General features: G+C 39.4%; 1 protein-coding gene across 1 annotated transcript in view; it reads left to right on the forward strand.

Annotated features, from left to right (window-relative positions):
- Cd109 (CD109 molecule) overlaps positions 1-16531 on the forward strand; it is a 102979-nt gene that overhangs the window by 54763 nt on the left and 31685 nt on the right. Inside the window, exons 11-20 of the mRNA XM_050126341.1 lie at positions 303-527; positions 1602-1703; positions 1792-1854; positions 3756-3932; positions 5019-5171; positions 7640-7714; positions 8808-8868; positions 10010-10151; positions 10817-10934; positions 14414-14527. Coding sequence (XP_049982298.1) covers positions 303-527; positions 1602-1703; positions 1792-1854; positions 3756-3932; positions 5019-5171; positions 7640-7714; positions 8808-8868; positions 10010-10151; positions 10817-10934; positions 14414-14527 — 1230 coding nt within the window. The remainder of the gene's footprint in view (positions 1-302; positions 528-1601; positions 1704-1791; positions 1855-3755; positions 3933-5018; positions 5172-7639; positions 7715-8807; positions 8869-10009; positions 10152-10816; positions 10935-14413; positions 14528-16531) is intronic.

Consider the following 16531-nt stretch of genomic DNA (forward strand, 5'->3'; position numbering starts at 1 on the left):
GCAGGATACAAGTGTCTTTTTCAAGTATCTGTACTCTTGTCAGGCCAGTGACAGTAGCGCATAAAGAGACATGAAGCAAGGGTCTTGGAAGGGAAGGAAGCCATGTGAGTAAGGGGGCGGTGACCATGGTGTCAGAGGCTTCCTGGAGAAGGGTTACCGAACATGGATTGGGGTGCCTCCAATAACTGTAACGCTGTGGGTTTAGCACTGAGGAACAACACAGATGGAAACTACATTCAACTAGGCTCAACTCTTTTGCTTTCCCTGTTGCCTGTCTTAAAATATTTCGTTTTAACCATTAGGTGAAGGTCAGCCGCTCTGATGGCAATGAACTAACTCATGAAGAAAGAAGAGATCCTTTAGTCCTAGTAGTGACCCAGAGGGAAAACACCAACATCTGGAGAAGGTGGAGCGATGGAGAGCAGGACACGGCTAACATCAGCATCATAAATTATACCATCCCCCAAGATGGAATCTGTAAGATTGAATTCCCGATCCTGCACAACTCCAGTGAGCTGCAACTGCAGGTGCCGTGTCTTCCCATGCCACAAGCAGCGACGTTATTGCCATTGTCATTTTGTGGGAGACAGCTTTTCACAGTTCAGAGGGCAGGAAGTGGACACATGTCTGCTTTAGACAGAGAAAGTCTTAGCTATCATTAACCACAGTTGCTAAGATCTACTTTAGATTTTTCTTTGTAATTTCATTTTAAGGACCACGGAAAAACATAGCAATGCAAAGATTCCATTGGAGAAGCTCCCCAAACCCTCATCTTGGTTGATTTCCAGTTATTTGAAATCACCTTTCCTGAGCTTTCTCTCCTAGCGTGGCTTGTCTGGGAATGTCCCATAATTCTCGTGATCTTTCTTTCGCTATCAGTACTGCCCAAGTCAGAGCCCTAACTGCGTAGGGAGCAGCCCTGTTGGGAGTGCTTTCCTTTGTGCTGTTCTTAATTGAGATAGGGTCCTACTATACAGCCCAGCCTGGCAGGGGCTCACTGTGCAGTCCGGATTGCCCTCAAACCAGTGATTCCTCCTGCCTTTTCCTCATGAGTGTGCCCCACCACCCCTGGCTGGTTTTTGACTCTTTGTTTTGGTGGGTCAAGCAGGGTGTGATGTTTCTTGCTTCTGTCTGAGCATTGTGTGGAAGGGAAGGGGTCCATTTGCTGTTTAATTTCCTCTTCGCCTGCATTTCTTAACAAGACGACCTTGCTTCTGAAGTCAGTGAGGGCTGTACTTCTTCTGGGCTATGAGGGCAAAGACCTTCCTTCCTTCCTTCCTTCCTCCCTTCCTCCCTTCCTTTTTTCTTTCTTTTTTTTCTTTTGATTTCAAGACAGGGTTTCCCTGTGTAGCCTTGGCTGTCTGGGAACTCACTCTGTAGACCAGGATGGCCTTGAACTCACAGAGATTCACTTGCCTCAGCCTCTGCAGTGCTGGCATTAAAGGTGTTAGACTTTAATTAGACTACTAATGTCTGGTGAATGTATTTCTGCCTGAAAGCAAAAATGGAAGTGATTTTGTTTCCATACTTACTCAACAGATCACATTCTTTTCTCAGGCTACTGCAACTGAACATTTATAGTTTTGTCTCTGTTGTTGCAGGCTTCTTTCCTTGATAGTGTAGGCAATATGGCGGTTCGCGGCATGTTCACCTCTCCCAGCCGGACCTACATCCAGCTTAAAACCAGAGAGGAACATGTAAAGGTAATGCTTAGGACTCACTTGATAGTCACAGCATGATTTGATGGCCTTTTAATTAGGGCGTGCATATTAATTCGTATTTCTTTTCTAGGTGGGGTCACCTTTTGAATTGGTGGTTAGTGGCAACAAACCTTTCAAAGGATTAAGCTATATGGTAATTTCTTTATTTTAAAGTTTTATTTATTTATTTATTATTATGTGTATGTATGCATGCTGTCTCATGTGTGCAGGTATATGTGTGCGTGTATATGGAGGTCAGAAACAACTTTGGAGAGTCAGTTCTTTCCTTCTGCCAGGGGTTCTAAGGCTCGTGTTGCCAGCACCTGCAGTCACCGTGTCACCGAAGGCTGCTAATTTCTCAGACACGAGCTGTAACACAACCATCTCAGGCATTGTTGCCTCGTCCTCACCAGATGTGCTAAAACTGTTACAGATTAGTTTGCTCTTCTTTTTTTAAAATTTTATTTATTATATATACAATATTCAGTCTGCAAGTATGCCTGAAGGCCGAAAGAGGGCACCAGACCTCATTACAGATGGTTGTGAGCCATCATGTGGTTGCTGGGAATTGAACTCAGGACCTTTGGAAGAGCAGGCAATGCTCTTAACCTCTGAGCCATCTCTCTAGCCCCTAGTTTGCTCTTCTTATTGTATGATCACTTTTCTTTCTTCAACTACATTTTCATTTAAAGTAGATAGCTAAATTTTGCACCAAGTATACAATGTACATTTCTAGTATGTAGACAACATTGATCCATTGCGGAAAATTGTGAAATATAAGAAAGAAAATATAACTTGCCACCATGGCCTTGTAGTTTTGGTAGTCGAGCTTTTCCATTAGATCTCTGTATTCCTTTCCATTAAATAATAGTTTTCAACACAAAGAGATGCACGTGAGTGCTGTCTCAGAAATGTCACTGAGTTGACATACCTAATCCAGTGCTGGAATGGAGAGATGGCTCAGTGGTTAAGAGTATGAACTGCTTTACAAAAGACCTGAAGTCAATGCTGAGCACACACATTGGGCGGCTCACAACTGTCTACAGCTTCAGCTCCAGGGTGTGTGTGGCATCTGACCTCTCTGGGCACCCGTACTTATGTGCACAAACCCCGATGCAAAAACAGCCATAATCAGCAGATGTAATTTAAAAAGCACTTTAAAAATATTAATGGAATGTATTACATGAAGAAAAAACACTTGTCTCAATAGATGCAGAAAAAGTTTTGACATCCACACCTTTATGGTAAAAATATTCAATGCTGTTCTACTGGTGAGAATTTACTCAACTTGTCAAAGGGCAATAATAATAAAAGTTACTGCTGACACTCAAGAAAGACATGGTCAGTGTATGAAGGGCTAGATAAATCAGTTACCTTAGTTAATTAATGAAAAAATACAATGTATGATAGTTGTTATACATTGTATGCATTGTATACATATATTGAAATGTTGCATTGTATTCCATAAACCTTTGCATATATTATGTATCCGTTGAAAGTTAAAAATATAAAAAATTGAAAATTAAAGGTAACTTTTTTTAAAGGTTTTTTTTAATATTTATTTATTATGTATACAATATTCCTTCTGTGTGTATGCCTGCACGCCAGAAGAGGGCACCAGACCCCATTACAGATGGTTGTGAGCCACCATGTGGTTGCTGGAAATTGAACTCAGGACCTTTGGAAGAGCAGGCAATGCTCTTAACCTTTGAGCCATCTCCCCAGCCCTAAAGGTAACTTTTATAAAAGATGACATGTTACTGCAATCTGGTGTTTTCTTAATGTTATCATTTTCCTTTTTAAACTCATATATATATTTTTATCAGCTTTCATTTATTCTTTATTGCTTCATTGCTGGTCTTAACAGTTACAATATCTATTTTCTGTTGAAATTTAATTCCCATCTCAAAACTGATCACATAGATTTTCACATGTAAAAAGGTTGTGAAGATAATTTAAGAATTTGATTAATTAGATTATTATAAACATAACCTCAGTTGAAATATGATAATCTTTAACAAATAATTGCCCTCTCTCCTTCTTTTTTATTTTTAGGTAGTGTCAAAGGGACAGTTGGTGGCTGTGGGCAAACAAAATTCGAGAACTTTCTTTTTAACACCAGAAGCTTCCTGGGCTCCCAAGGCCTGCATAATTGTGTATTATGTTGCAGATGATGGGGAAATTATCAACGATGTTCTGAAAATCCCTGTTCAGTTTGTTTTTACAAATAAGGTAAGATTTAGGGTGGCGATGTTTAAAACTTGATTTTAGTATAGTCTGAGAAACATAGTATTTCCTTGTAAGTGTATCAGTCATCCATGCTGTCTGGAAATTTGTTCTCCCTATACTCAGAAGACATGTATCTTCATAGTAAGTCCCGCAGTTATTATTGGTCAGCGGTGCTTCCTGGCTTTAAGACTTTAGCTTAAAGTCATCAAAGTCATTTTGGTATTTTTTAACCATTGTAGTCAATATTGCTCTGGCCTGGAACTCCAGCAGCAACACAGACTGTTGACCTTGGTGTGACGATGAGGTGGGTGTGGGGAGGGAGCAGGGCATCAAGGTTATGTGTGGAGGCAGTGCTGGGTTCTGGGTTATCTCCATCAGCTGGAAGCTAATGAGGACAGGCTGTCAGTGAGCTCAGTGCCTTGCCTCTGGAGGTCTGTGTGGTCCCCTGTGCACCAGTCCTGGGATACTTAGCCTGAGGAGCTAGCTCATGCAGGACCGCCTCAGCCTTAGCTCTGACAAAAAACACAGCGCAATCATCTCACAGACTCGAGAATGAGCCGTTGTTCTCACTGAACACTTCTGCCTTGATCTTCCTAAGTGGAAGAATCTTCCTTCCAAGGGTGGCCTTCTGCACGGATGCTATATACTGCTGTCCCACATTCAGCACCAGCTGAGGACTGAGAAATGAAAAATGGAAAAAGGAAGGAAGCCAGGTGGAGAGTTGAAGGATAATTGGTGCTTATACCACAGGGAGATGTTTCATGGATTGCAAGTATCTGGGAGTTTTTTTTTTCGAGACAGGGTTTCTCTGTGGCTTTGGAGCCTGTCCTGGAGCTAGCTCTTGTAGACCAGGCTGGCCTCGAACTCACAAAGATCCGCCTGCCTCTGCCTTCCGAGTGCTGGGATTAAAGGCATGCACCACCACTGCCTGGCAATATCTGGGAGTTTAAAAAAATTTTTTTCCTTAGAGAAAAGTCATATATAGTTTTGTAATTATCCCTGGGCCAAGGCAAAAGTAGAATCAGTGGGTTCTGAGCCATTGATCTTGGGAAAATGAAATAAATTAATTTTGCCTCCTCCTTTTCTTAGATAAAGCTATTCTGGAGTAAATCTCAAGTCAAGCCATCTGAGAAGGTCTCTCTCAGGATCTCAGTGACAGAGGCTGAGTCCATAGTTGGGATTGTAGCTGTTGACAAAAGTGTGACTCTGATGAATGCCTCAAATGATATTACCATGGAAAACGTGAGTTTATTATTTTTTGTGAATATTTTTTTGTTAAAAGAAAAAATAACTACTGCATTACCTTATATATTAAAAGAAATTCATTAGTCTCTCTGGATGTACAAGCTGGGAAGCAGAAAAGCCTTGAAGAAAGTACCTGCATTCCAGTGCATGTGGGACAGAAAGTCGTGTATTTTACATTTACTTTTCTTCAGCTGGACTTTGGGAGCTCAGTCCAGTGCTCCAATGTGGGTCTCCACCTCTGTTTCCATCAGTTGTTGGATGAAGGCTCAATGGTGATATTTAAGATAATTATCAGTTTGACTACAGGGCAAATCAAGATCGGGCCCTCTCTCCTCTATTGCCTATGGTCTCAGCTAGAATCAGCCTTGTGGATTCCTGGGAATTTCTCTAGTTGCCTGTGTTTTTGTAGGTGTAGTTAGCTTCCTTGGGTTGGGGTTTTCCTTCTAGTACTTTCTGTAGGACTCGGTTTGTGATAAGTATTGTTTAAATCTGTGTTTGTCATGCAATATCTTGTTTTCTCCATTGATAGTGCTTTGCTGGGTATAGTAGTCTGGGCTTGCATCCATGGTCTCTTAGTGTCTGCAGCATATCTATCCAGGACCTTCTGGCTTTCACAGTTTCCATTGAGAAGTTGGGTGTAATTCTAATAGGTCTACCTTTATATGTTACTTGACCTTTTTCTTTTGCAGCTCTTAATATTCTTTCTTTATCCTGCATGTTTTATGTTTTGATTATTATATGGCAGGGGACTTTTTTTTTGACCCAGTCTATTTGGTGTTCTGTAAGCTTCTTGCACCTTCATAGGGATATCCTTCTTTAGGTTGGGAAAGTTTTCTTTCTTTTTTTTTTTTTAAAGATTTATTTATTTATTTATTATGTATACAACATTCTTTCCATGTATGTTTGTATGCTAGAAGAGGGCACCAGATCTCATTATAGATGGTTGTGAGCCACCATATGGTTGCTGGGAATTGAACTCAGGACCTTTGGAGGAGCAGACAATGCTCTTAACCACTGAGCCATCTCTCCAGCCCCCGGGAAAGTTTTCTTCTATGATTTTGTTGAAAATATTTTCTGTGCCTTTGATCTGGAATTCTTCTCCCTCTTCTACCCCTATTATTCTTATGCTTGGTCTTTTCATGGTGTCCTAGATTTCCTGAATGTTTTGTGTCAAGAATTTGTTGGATTTAATGTTTTCTTTGATCAATGATTCTATTTCCTCTATAGTATGTATCTTCATTGCCTGAGACTCTTTCTTCTATCTCTTGTATTCTGTTGGTTATACTTGTTTCTGTAGTTCCTGTTCACTTACTCAGATTTTCTGTATCCAGAATTCTCTCAGTTTGTGTTTTCTTTATTGCCTCCATTTCAGTTTTCAAGTCTTGAACTGTTTGCGTCACCTGTTTGATTGTTCTTCTTGATTTTCTTGGGTTTCTTTGAGGGATTTATTAATTTCTTCCAACTTATTTTTGTTTTTTTTCCTCCATTTCTTTAAGGGAGTTTTTCATTTCCTCTTTAAATAAAGGTCTCCATCATTTTCATAAAGTTATGTTTAAAGCCGTTTTCTTCTGCTTCTTCTGGGTTAGGATGATCAAGTCTTCCTGTTGTGTGACCACTGGGTTCTGGTGGTACCATGCTGCTTTTTAGGTTGTTGGAGGAATTCTTGCATTGGTGCCTACCGGTCTCTTTTTTCAAATGAGACAGGCAGTGTCTTTGTGTCTTGGTCCAATCCTTGCAGTGGCCATTTGTTTGGGAGCTTTTCTTGGTCTGCTCTGTACTGTCAATGTCTGTCTTAGAAAGCATCTGAGGTCTCTATAGGCCTGCTCTCTTGGTCTTCTCTCCTGATTTGCTCTCTTGGTACTTTTTTTTGGTCCCCTCAGTAGCAAGCTCTGAACTCTTAGGTGGCATGTCACTAGTAGCTTGGGGGTCCAATGAATGGGGTTGGGTTTTGGGGGAGCCTACCTACAGGAAATCCCTGCTGGCTGGCTAGAAAAGCCAAGGAAGTTGGGGGAAGGGTCTGGGGTTTTGTACCACTGTGGAGGTCCTAGAGAGTGGGGTGTCCTGCTGTGTGGCTGTTCACTCACCTCTGAAGTTCTCAGTTTTGGAGCAAGCTGTGTTTCAGAGTTCCAGCAAAGTTGCAGGAAGTAGGCGGGTTTGGAGATGGGGTATGGCTAGTAGTTTGGATGGGCCGCTGGATGGGTTTGGGTTTTTGGGGAGCCTACCCATAGGAAATTCCCTACTGGCTAGCTAGAAAAGCCTAGGGAGTTGGAGGAGGGACCTGGGGTATTGTCCCACTGTGGAGGTCCTAAGAGAGTGGGGTGTCCAGCCATGGCTGTTCACTCACTTCTTAAGTCCCTTCAGTATTTGAGCAAACTGTGTTTCCTACTGAATTACTTCTAAGGAAGGAGTGGAGGACAGGATAGACTGATGAGAACCAATTCCCTCTGTGTCTTATCTTTGTGCAGGTGGTCCACGAACTGGAGCTTTATAACACAGGGTACTACCTGGGCATGTTCATGAATTCCTTCGCTGTCTTTCAGGTATGGATAGTTGGCCAAATAATCTGAAAAGATATTAGTATCTTTTTATTTTAGGTTTTTTATATTAATTTATTTTTAAGGATTTATTTATTTCTTTTATGTATGAGTGCTCTATCTGCACATACACCTTTATGCCAGAAGAGGGCATCATATCTCACTAGAGATGGTTGTGAGCCATCATGTGGCTGCTGGAAATTGAACTCAGGACCCCTGGAAGAGCAGCCAGTGTTCTTAACCACTGAGCCATTCTCTCCATCCCTGACATTAGTGTCTATTTTTATTATAAACACTTTCATAATTAATAATCATAATGAGGACTAGCTTCTATGGGAAGTGTGACTGAAGTTCACTGTTCCATAAATCTAATCTGAGTGGGGAAATGAATCCTTTTTGTTTTAAAAACAAATGGAAAAATTCACTGATTCACTGTTAGGTGAGTAGAATTGTCATTAAACACATTTTTTCTTTTCTATTACTATATTTAACTTTGAAAAGTATGTTTGTGTGAGAGGAGGGAAGATAGGAACACATACACACACATACACATGTTGTGATTGGAGCGGCGGGCTACGTTCCTGGCACCTGGCCGCCCATACGGCTAGCTTTATCTGTAATAATTACACTGAAACTGTATTCTTTTAAATACTGCCTGGCCCATTAGTTCCAGCCTCTTATTGGCTAGCTCTTACATATTGATCTAACCCATTTCTAATAATCTGTGTAACCCACGAGGTGGCTTACCAGGGAAGATTTTAACCTGCGGCTGTGTCGGGTGGGAGAATCATGGCGACTCCTGACTCGGCTTCTTTCTCCCAGCATTCTGTTCTGTTTACTCCACCCACCTAAGGGTTGGCCTTTCAAATGGGCCTAGGCAGTTTCTTTATTAATTAACCAATGAAAGCAACAGATTAGAAAGAAATCACTCCCACATCTCTCTCTCTCTCTCTCTCACACACACACACACACACACACACACACCTGTGTACTTAAGTCCCCCAAATGAGAGTGTGGCGATTTCTATGAATAAAAAAAACATTTAAACTTTGATTTTTAATTTCATTTTAGTTAAAAATTTTTATTAATTTTTTTCTAGGAATGTGGTCTTTGGGTGTTTACGGATGCAAATCTTGTAAAGGATAACATTGATGGTGTTTGTAAGTAAAACCTGATAACATGCTTAACTAGATATATTTTACCTTATATATTGAATATTACTTAACGGGACAGGTACTTTCTGGTTCAACCTGGTTCCTACAGCTAAAGTGTTTGAACTTTGGAAGAATGTGTGAGGATGACAAGGAATGTTCTCTGGGCTCCTGACTATGTCTTTGAAATGTGTGCTTTCCATTTGCCTTCTGCAGTTTTTAAAGGTGGAATTATAGTTTGGAACATATTGAATGATCCTGTGATTTTAATTTGTATTGCAAACTGTGCTGTATTTTGGAATTAATTGAAAGGAACAAGTTTTGAGGCATTAGTGTTCTCTAACTTTTAGGTGTTTACCTAAAAAATAATCCAGACCTCTCTTACTCAAGATAACTTTAAGATACCATCTTACACCTGTCAGAATGGCTAAAATAAAAAACACCAATGATAGCCTTTGCTGGGGAGGTTGTAGAGTAAGGGGTACACTCATCCATTGTTGGTGGGAATGCAAACTTGTGCAACCACTTTGGAAAGCAGTGTGGCGGTTTCTCAGGAAATTCGGGATCAACCTACCCCTGGACCCAGCAATACCACTCTTGGGAATATACCCAAGAGATGCCCTATCATACAACAAAAGTATATGCTCAACTATGTTCATAGCAGCATTGTTTGAAATAATTTTAGACTTACAGAAAATTAGATAAAGCAGATAGGTGACTCAAAGTCTATATATCCACATGCATTTTTTTTATTGTAAAATTGAACAAATGACCTGACTACAGTGTCTTAGGCTGACCAAGGAGCTTTCAAAGAAGGAAAGCATAAAAGTCAAATGGGTTTAAAATGGGATGTATTTTAATAATTTAAATTATAATAGGCAACTAAACTCTTAAGTTTTCAGTTATTGATCATTGGAACAGAGTAGATCGGAAAGATATTTTTAGTTCTGGGGTTACTGTCCATGTGGTTTTGATAAATTGTATTCATTGTCCGCTGCTCAGGTTTCTTCTTCAGAAAACGAGAGGGTTAATTAACAAGGTAAATTCTAACCCTCATTCTGCTGTGAAGTCGAGGGTTCTGGCAGCCACACTTGCAATACTTTTTCTCCTGTGCCCTTTCCTTCCTCACCATTGGCAATGTTTCTTGCAGATGATACTGCAGAATATGCTGAGTGGTTTTGGGAGGAAAATGAGCCAACGTTGATGGATTTTCAAGATGTTTCTTTGGTTGGCAATCCACATATCAGGAAGCATTTTCTAGAAACATGGATTTGGCTGGACTCCAACATGGGGTAAAGACTTGTGAAGTTCTTTGTCCATTTATGTTTTGCTTAGCGTATATTTTGGGTAATACCTTCCACTTTCTAGTGTGTTTGAACCATAAATGTTACGTGTCGATGAGCTAAGTAGATTAAGAGGTCTGGGGTTAAGAATGGTACTGGTTGAATCTAACTGTAGTGTTTGGTTGACCCACATACAACTCCTGTCCATAAAGTATTATGGAGGAGGGTGTGAGGCTTTGTAGGATAAAGGGTGAATTAAACTTCCTTGAAGTTTCCTGGTTTTTGTTGGAAGAAAACCCATAACAATTGATAAGGTTCAAACAAAAGCAAAAACATAAAGAAACAAAGAAACAAACAAACAAAAAAATCCACAAAGTTATCGATAAATTGAGAGAGGAATATTGGGATAAAGCTTAAAAATACGTTTAAAAAGTTTGAAAATATTTTAATCAATTGCAAAGGTGTGAAGTTTGTAGAAAGATTTCATTGGAGCATGCAAGGTATGATGCTATCAGTTATCTCTTGAGAAACTGAAATGCACAATTTTAAACTTAGATATGTAAACGATGTAAATATGAAAATTAAAAAAATTCTAAAACTTGTTAGTTATGTTGACCTATTTGGAATTATGTGAAATCTTGGTTTTGTAATTTCTGCATTTGTCCTGACTTCAGATCCAAGTCTTTCCAAGACTTTGAAGTTACTGCACCTGATTCCATCACTTCCTGGGTGGCCTCTGCTTTTGTGATCTCAGAAGAATTTGGTCTTGGGCTAACAACGAATCCAGCAGAGGTAGCTACAGAAGGAGCTTCTTCCAATCTAATGAAATGAGGCTCAGGAAATGATTGACTGTCCATTGCTTTCCCCCCACAGTTTACTGTGCCTTTACCTTTCTGCTTTTATCTTCGTTAACATCTTTGAAAGAAATATTATATTATCTATAAGATTAAGTAAAAATTATTTATTTTTTATTTTATGTGCATGGGAGTTTTGCCTGCAAATATGTTAGTGTGAGGGTGTCTAATCCCCTAGAAATGAAGTTATAGACAGTTTTGAGCTGCCATGTGGTTGCTGGGAATTGAACCTGGGTCCTCTGGGAAAACAGGCAATGCTGTTAACTGCTGAGCTATGTCTCTAGTCCTATGATGATAATGATGATGACAATGATGATATTGATGTTCTTGATGACGATGATGGTGTGTGTGTGTGTGTGTGTCAGAGGACAACTTTGTGAAGTCCGTTTTCTCCATTTATTATTATGTAAATTCTGGGAACGGGAATTGAACCCTGATTGCCAGACTTTCCTAGCAAGTTACCATTTCCTACTGAACCATCTTGTTGGCTCTGTGTTAAATTTTTGAATTTGAGTTATATTAAATTGATAGATTTTGTCATAAAGTTAAAAATATTATTAAATATTTCTTTTTTTACATTCTAAGTTTCTATTCCATTCTTTAAGGCAGAAGACTTAGAGTACAATGAGACAATGCAGACACTGTTGAAGTTGGTTCTTATGAAAATGAGGTCTAGCATGTTATAATAATGCCTACTTATAAATCTTAACCCAAGAGCCTGGTGTGCACAAGCCTTTTCTGTAGTCAGTGTTCAACTTCTCATACACAGAAGGAAATACTAGAGTAAATGGAATATTCTGTAAGTGGTGAATATTTTCTGAATAATATACGTATATGTAATTATAATTAATTAAGGTAAATTCATCACACACTATTACTACAATCAATAATTTAGTACACCATAAATGTATCTAAAATATTCAAATTCAGATAACACATAAATTTTATAGAAGTTTTTGTATTAAATTTTAAGTGTCAAGATTTGTTTATCTTTTTCAACACTATAGCCTTAATTCACTTTGTCTCTGATTTGCAGACAATTCTTCCTAATTGTCCAACTCAAGTAATTACTATCATATTTATTATTTTTCAAAATTTCAATGTTGAATTAATTTTTATCTTATTACCAATTATTTGTCACTATCTTCATTAAGATAAAGTTCCACATTGTAATAAATTTAAGATAACTCAAACATTAGTGTATTACATATGACTTTGTTGATAGGCAATACTGTCTATGAAATGAGTTTTCCTATAGGCAGGATTTCCTTATTTGTTGCTGGAAACAATCAGGTATAATTTATATTATAGCTTACCTTAAAGCTTGCAGTAATAGTAATAGAGCAAAAATAGACCTTTTAGCTAATATCAAGTGTTGACTGAGGTTTCTGTCCTGCTCGGTCCCGCAGTTGTTTAGTCCCAAAGAAACACACAGAGGTCTACATTAATTATAAACTGGTTGGCCTATTAGCTCAGGCTTCTTATTAACTAATTCTTATAACTTATATTAGCCCATAATTCTTGTCTGTGTTAGCCACGTGGCTTGGTACCTTTTATCAATGAGACAGTCTCATCGTGCTTATTCTGCGGCTGGGTCACAACTGCAGACTGAGCCTTTCCTTTTCCCAGAATTCTCCTGTTCTTGGCACCCTACTTCTACCTCCTGCCTGGTCACCCTGCCTATACTTCATTCCTGGGTACTGGCCAATCAGTGTTTTATTAAAATACAAGTGACAAACCTTTACAGAGTACAAGATCATTGTCCCACAGCAATCAAGTGTAGCATTTTAAATTTATATATATGTATATATACATATATATGTATATATATATGTTTTGCCTGCATCTATGTATGTGCACTGTGTGTGTATGTGTGTGTGGTGTCTAAGGAAGCTAGAAAATGGTGTTGGATCCTCTGGAACTGGAGTTGCAAGTTGACTTGTGGATGCTGGGAATCAGATCTGGGTCTTCCAAAAGAGCAGCTGCTGGTCTTAACCTCTGATCTTTTTCTCCAGCCCTTATTTGGTCCGATCACTTTAAAGATGAGCACAGCTTCTCAAAGTGCCTCCTAGCACATAGTCCTTCAGGTCTGTGCTCAGGAATACGAGAATCATGGATGGCTGTAACACAATAGCTATTGCTCCTCTTATACCCGAAAGCCTCTGTCACAGACATCTTGTGTTGCTGCCTTACCATTCCCAAGTGAAATTTGTAGAAATAAAAGTGCTCTAGATTTGTATATGGAATTATGGTAGAAGCTTAGGTCTTTTAAACAGATGGTTTCTTTATATCAATGTCTAAGCAAATATTCAATATCTATATAAATGTTTACATGGGACCTTAAATTATATGATCTGTAGAGTCAAATGCACAAATCATATTTCTATGTTCCAAATAGCAAACCACATCCTAATAGTAGATAAGTCAAGAACCACGAGGAAAACAAGACAGTAGTTGTTCATTGTTTGGGATGATCCTAGGCATTCTCGAACTTCATTCCACAAAGAACCACTAGTGTCCTTCAGTCTCTGTGACAACCTAGAGTGTCCAATCTACAGTTGTCCACAGAACCTGGCAGGATGTTCAACCTTTTAACCTTTGTGGGATGGTCTTGTCTTCTACAAAGTTCACAACTGAGAAATAAGTAATCAAATTTTAAAAAATATCTAAAAAAACCCTCCATGATTAATTTTGTATTGGTCCACATTTGTGTTGATTTTGGCTGAATGTGGCCCCCAAGGGCATGGGTTGGACACACCAGCTAAGGGGTTTGCTTCTGTTACTAAAGCCACTGGCCTAAAGTAACCAGGTTTAACTTCAGGTAGAAGAGGTGGCTTGGCCTGAGATCCTGCAGGTCTTGTTAACAGTTTCAGAGTTGTGTCAACAAGAGGGAGACACGTGTCTGTCCGTGTAGATGTGAGAACAGCTAGCAGAGCATTACTGAGCTGCCACATCGAGATTTCTCCAAGTGAGTCTCAGGGACTGTTGGATGGGAGAGTAACTTTTAAAGCAGCAACTGGTTTTGGTATTAGAGAGAATGGGATCTGGCTCTGGCACCTTCTCTTGTAGGTAGTATAAGCTTGTAGAAGATTCACAGATTTCCAAACACCACTTTTTTAATCGGTAGAAGTAAAACACCTTTATAGGGGTATAATAAGTGCATGAAAAATTTATGAAGGGCTTGGTCTCTACTGGGCTCTTAAAGTAGTACAGTGGTTACTATGTTAAATCACAGTCAAGTCAGCTTGCCACTCTTTTTTTGATGTAGATTGTTAATTGATATTGGTTGATAGTCAAGTGGATGGATACCTCTAGGTGTTATAGGCTGGACAGGTTCTGGGGAGATTGCTCTTACTTGTATTTAATGTGAAGCGCTTCTGTCTGAATTAAAACATGTGATCGTTTTGTTCTTTCTAGCTGCAAGTCTTTCAGCCATTTTTCATCTACTTGAATCTTCCCTACTTTGTTATCAGAGGTGAAGAATTTGCTTTGGAAGTAATTATATTCAATTATTTGAAAGATAACACTAAGGTAATGTGTCCAAGGTTTTGTTTATTATTTACTCTTTGGGACAAAATAGAGGATTGAGGACCAATTGGTTGCATGCTACTTGAGCATCAGAGTCTCCAAGCAATCTTTTTTTTTTTTTTTAAAGACCTTCTTAAACTTTTTTTTGGCTTATATATGTTTTTATTGGTTTTATCCTTATAACTTGGTAATTTACATTTTTAAGAAAAATTTAATTTATTCTTTGAGAATTTCACACCTGTAAATACATTCTAGTTACATTCACTTCAACCTCTCTTATCCTCCTCCTTCTCCCAATAGATTTCTCTTCCAACTTCCAAATTTTTTTCCTTTGTTTTTGTGTTGTGGCCTACTTGCCTTTAACAAGGGCTGCCCACATGAGCATGTGTGTGGAGCTGTTTACCAAAGTATAAACAGCTTTCTGGTGGCTACACCACCGAAGGCAACGACTCTCCCTCCACATTTACTAGAACTTTCAGTAGCTTCTCAAGAACAGACTGAACCCTGTGAGTGCCTTTTCCAGCCATAACTGAGTGTTGTGGGCCAAGTCTTGTCATGAACCTCTCTTCATTGCTTTGACTGAGGCTGAGAACAGTACTCATCTATGGCTGTAAACACAGAGTAGGGCTTAGACTCAGAAGGCAGCTGGTATAACCAAAACTATCATTCCACTAAATGTATCAATGGGCATATCTTGTTTGACAGATTGGTACTAATAGCATCCATGATCTACATATGGATAACTGTTTCTGTTAGGATTTCTATTGCTGTGAAGAGACACCATGACCATGGCAACATTTGCAAAAGAAAACATTTAATTGGGGCTGGCTTACAGTTTCAGAGGTTTAGTCCATTATCGTCACGGCAGGAAACATGGCAGTGTACAGGCAGACATGGTGCTGGAGAAGGAGCTGAGAGTTCTACATCTTGATCCACAGGCAGCAGAAGGAGATGGTGGGCCACACCGGGTGTATCTTGAGAATATGAGTCCTCAAAGCCCATCCCCACAGTGACACATTTCCTTCAAGGCCACTCCTACTCCAACAAGGCCATGTCTCCTAGTACTGTCACTCCCTGTGGGCCCATGAGGGTCATTTTCTTTCAAACCACCACAGTAATGCCACTGATACATTTTCTCCATAGTTACCCACATAGCAGCTTTTGGCATTATGAGGGTTAGCCAACAAGGAGGAACCTTCTGGCTCAACTGTAGCATGATTTTCTTTGTAGTATGATTAAAGTGTGTCATATCTTCAGCAATAGGGTCTCACCTCTGGTGGGCAACCAAGATGATGGCAATAACCTGCATTTCTTCTGGGGTCCTTTGGGACCTCCCTGACCAGCAACTCATAGGAAGGAATCACATACCTGACACTCTTCCAAGCATTTTATACTTTGCTGGGAGATCGAAAATATACATACGTTGTTAGTTATTAATGTCCGAGTATATCATTAGAATGTCTGAACATTCTTTTAGTTTTCCTGCGTAGATCCTCCCATTCAGCCAGGGAACTTCCTTTGGGTCTTGGGGATATATATATGCCCTACCCTCACCTTACCTCCCTGCATTTCTTCCTCGTCTCTATGTGTTTTCTCATTACCATTTTGTACCAGCTGTAGCTGGTAACAATTTCTTCTCTCTGAGACAGACTGCAGCCAGGATTCCTTTCCTGAGAAACTTCACCCACTCTCTTATGTTTTGTAGTAAGGAGATCGCTTGTTTCATTCCTAGCTGTTTAGCCCCAAAATAACCACACAGAAACTGTATTATTTAAATCACTGCTTGGTCCATTAGCTCTAGCTTCTTATTGGCTAACTCTTTTTTTTTTTTTAAATATTTATTTATTTATTTATTTATTTATTTTATACACAATATTCTGCCTGTGTGCATGACTGCTGGCCAGAAGAGGGCGCCAGACCTCTTTACAGATGGTTGTGAGCCACCATGTGGTTGCTGGGAATTGAACTCAGGACCTTTGGAAGAGCAGGCAATGCTCTTAACCACTG

The sequence above is a fragment of the Alexandromys fortis genome, unplaced genomic scaffold (assembly GCF_014885135.2).
Source record: "Alexandromys fortis isolate MF-2015 unplaced genomic scaffold, M_Fortis_MF-2015_v1.1 scaffold_22, whole genome shotgun sequence".
Taxonomy (NCBI): domain Eukaryota; kingdom Metazoa; phylum Chordata; class Mammalia; order Rodentia; family Cricetidae; genus Alexandromys; species Alexandromys fortis.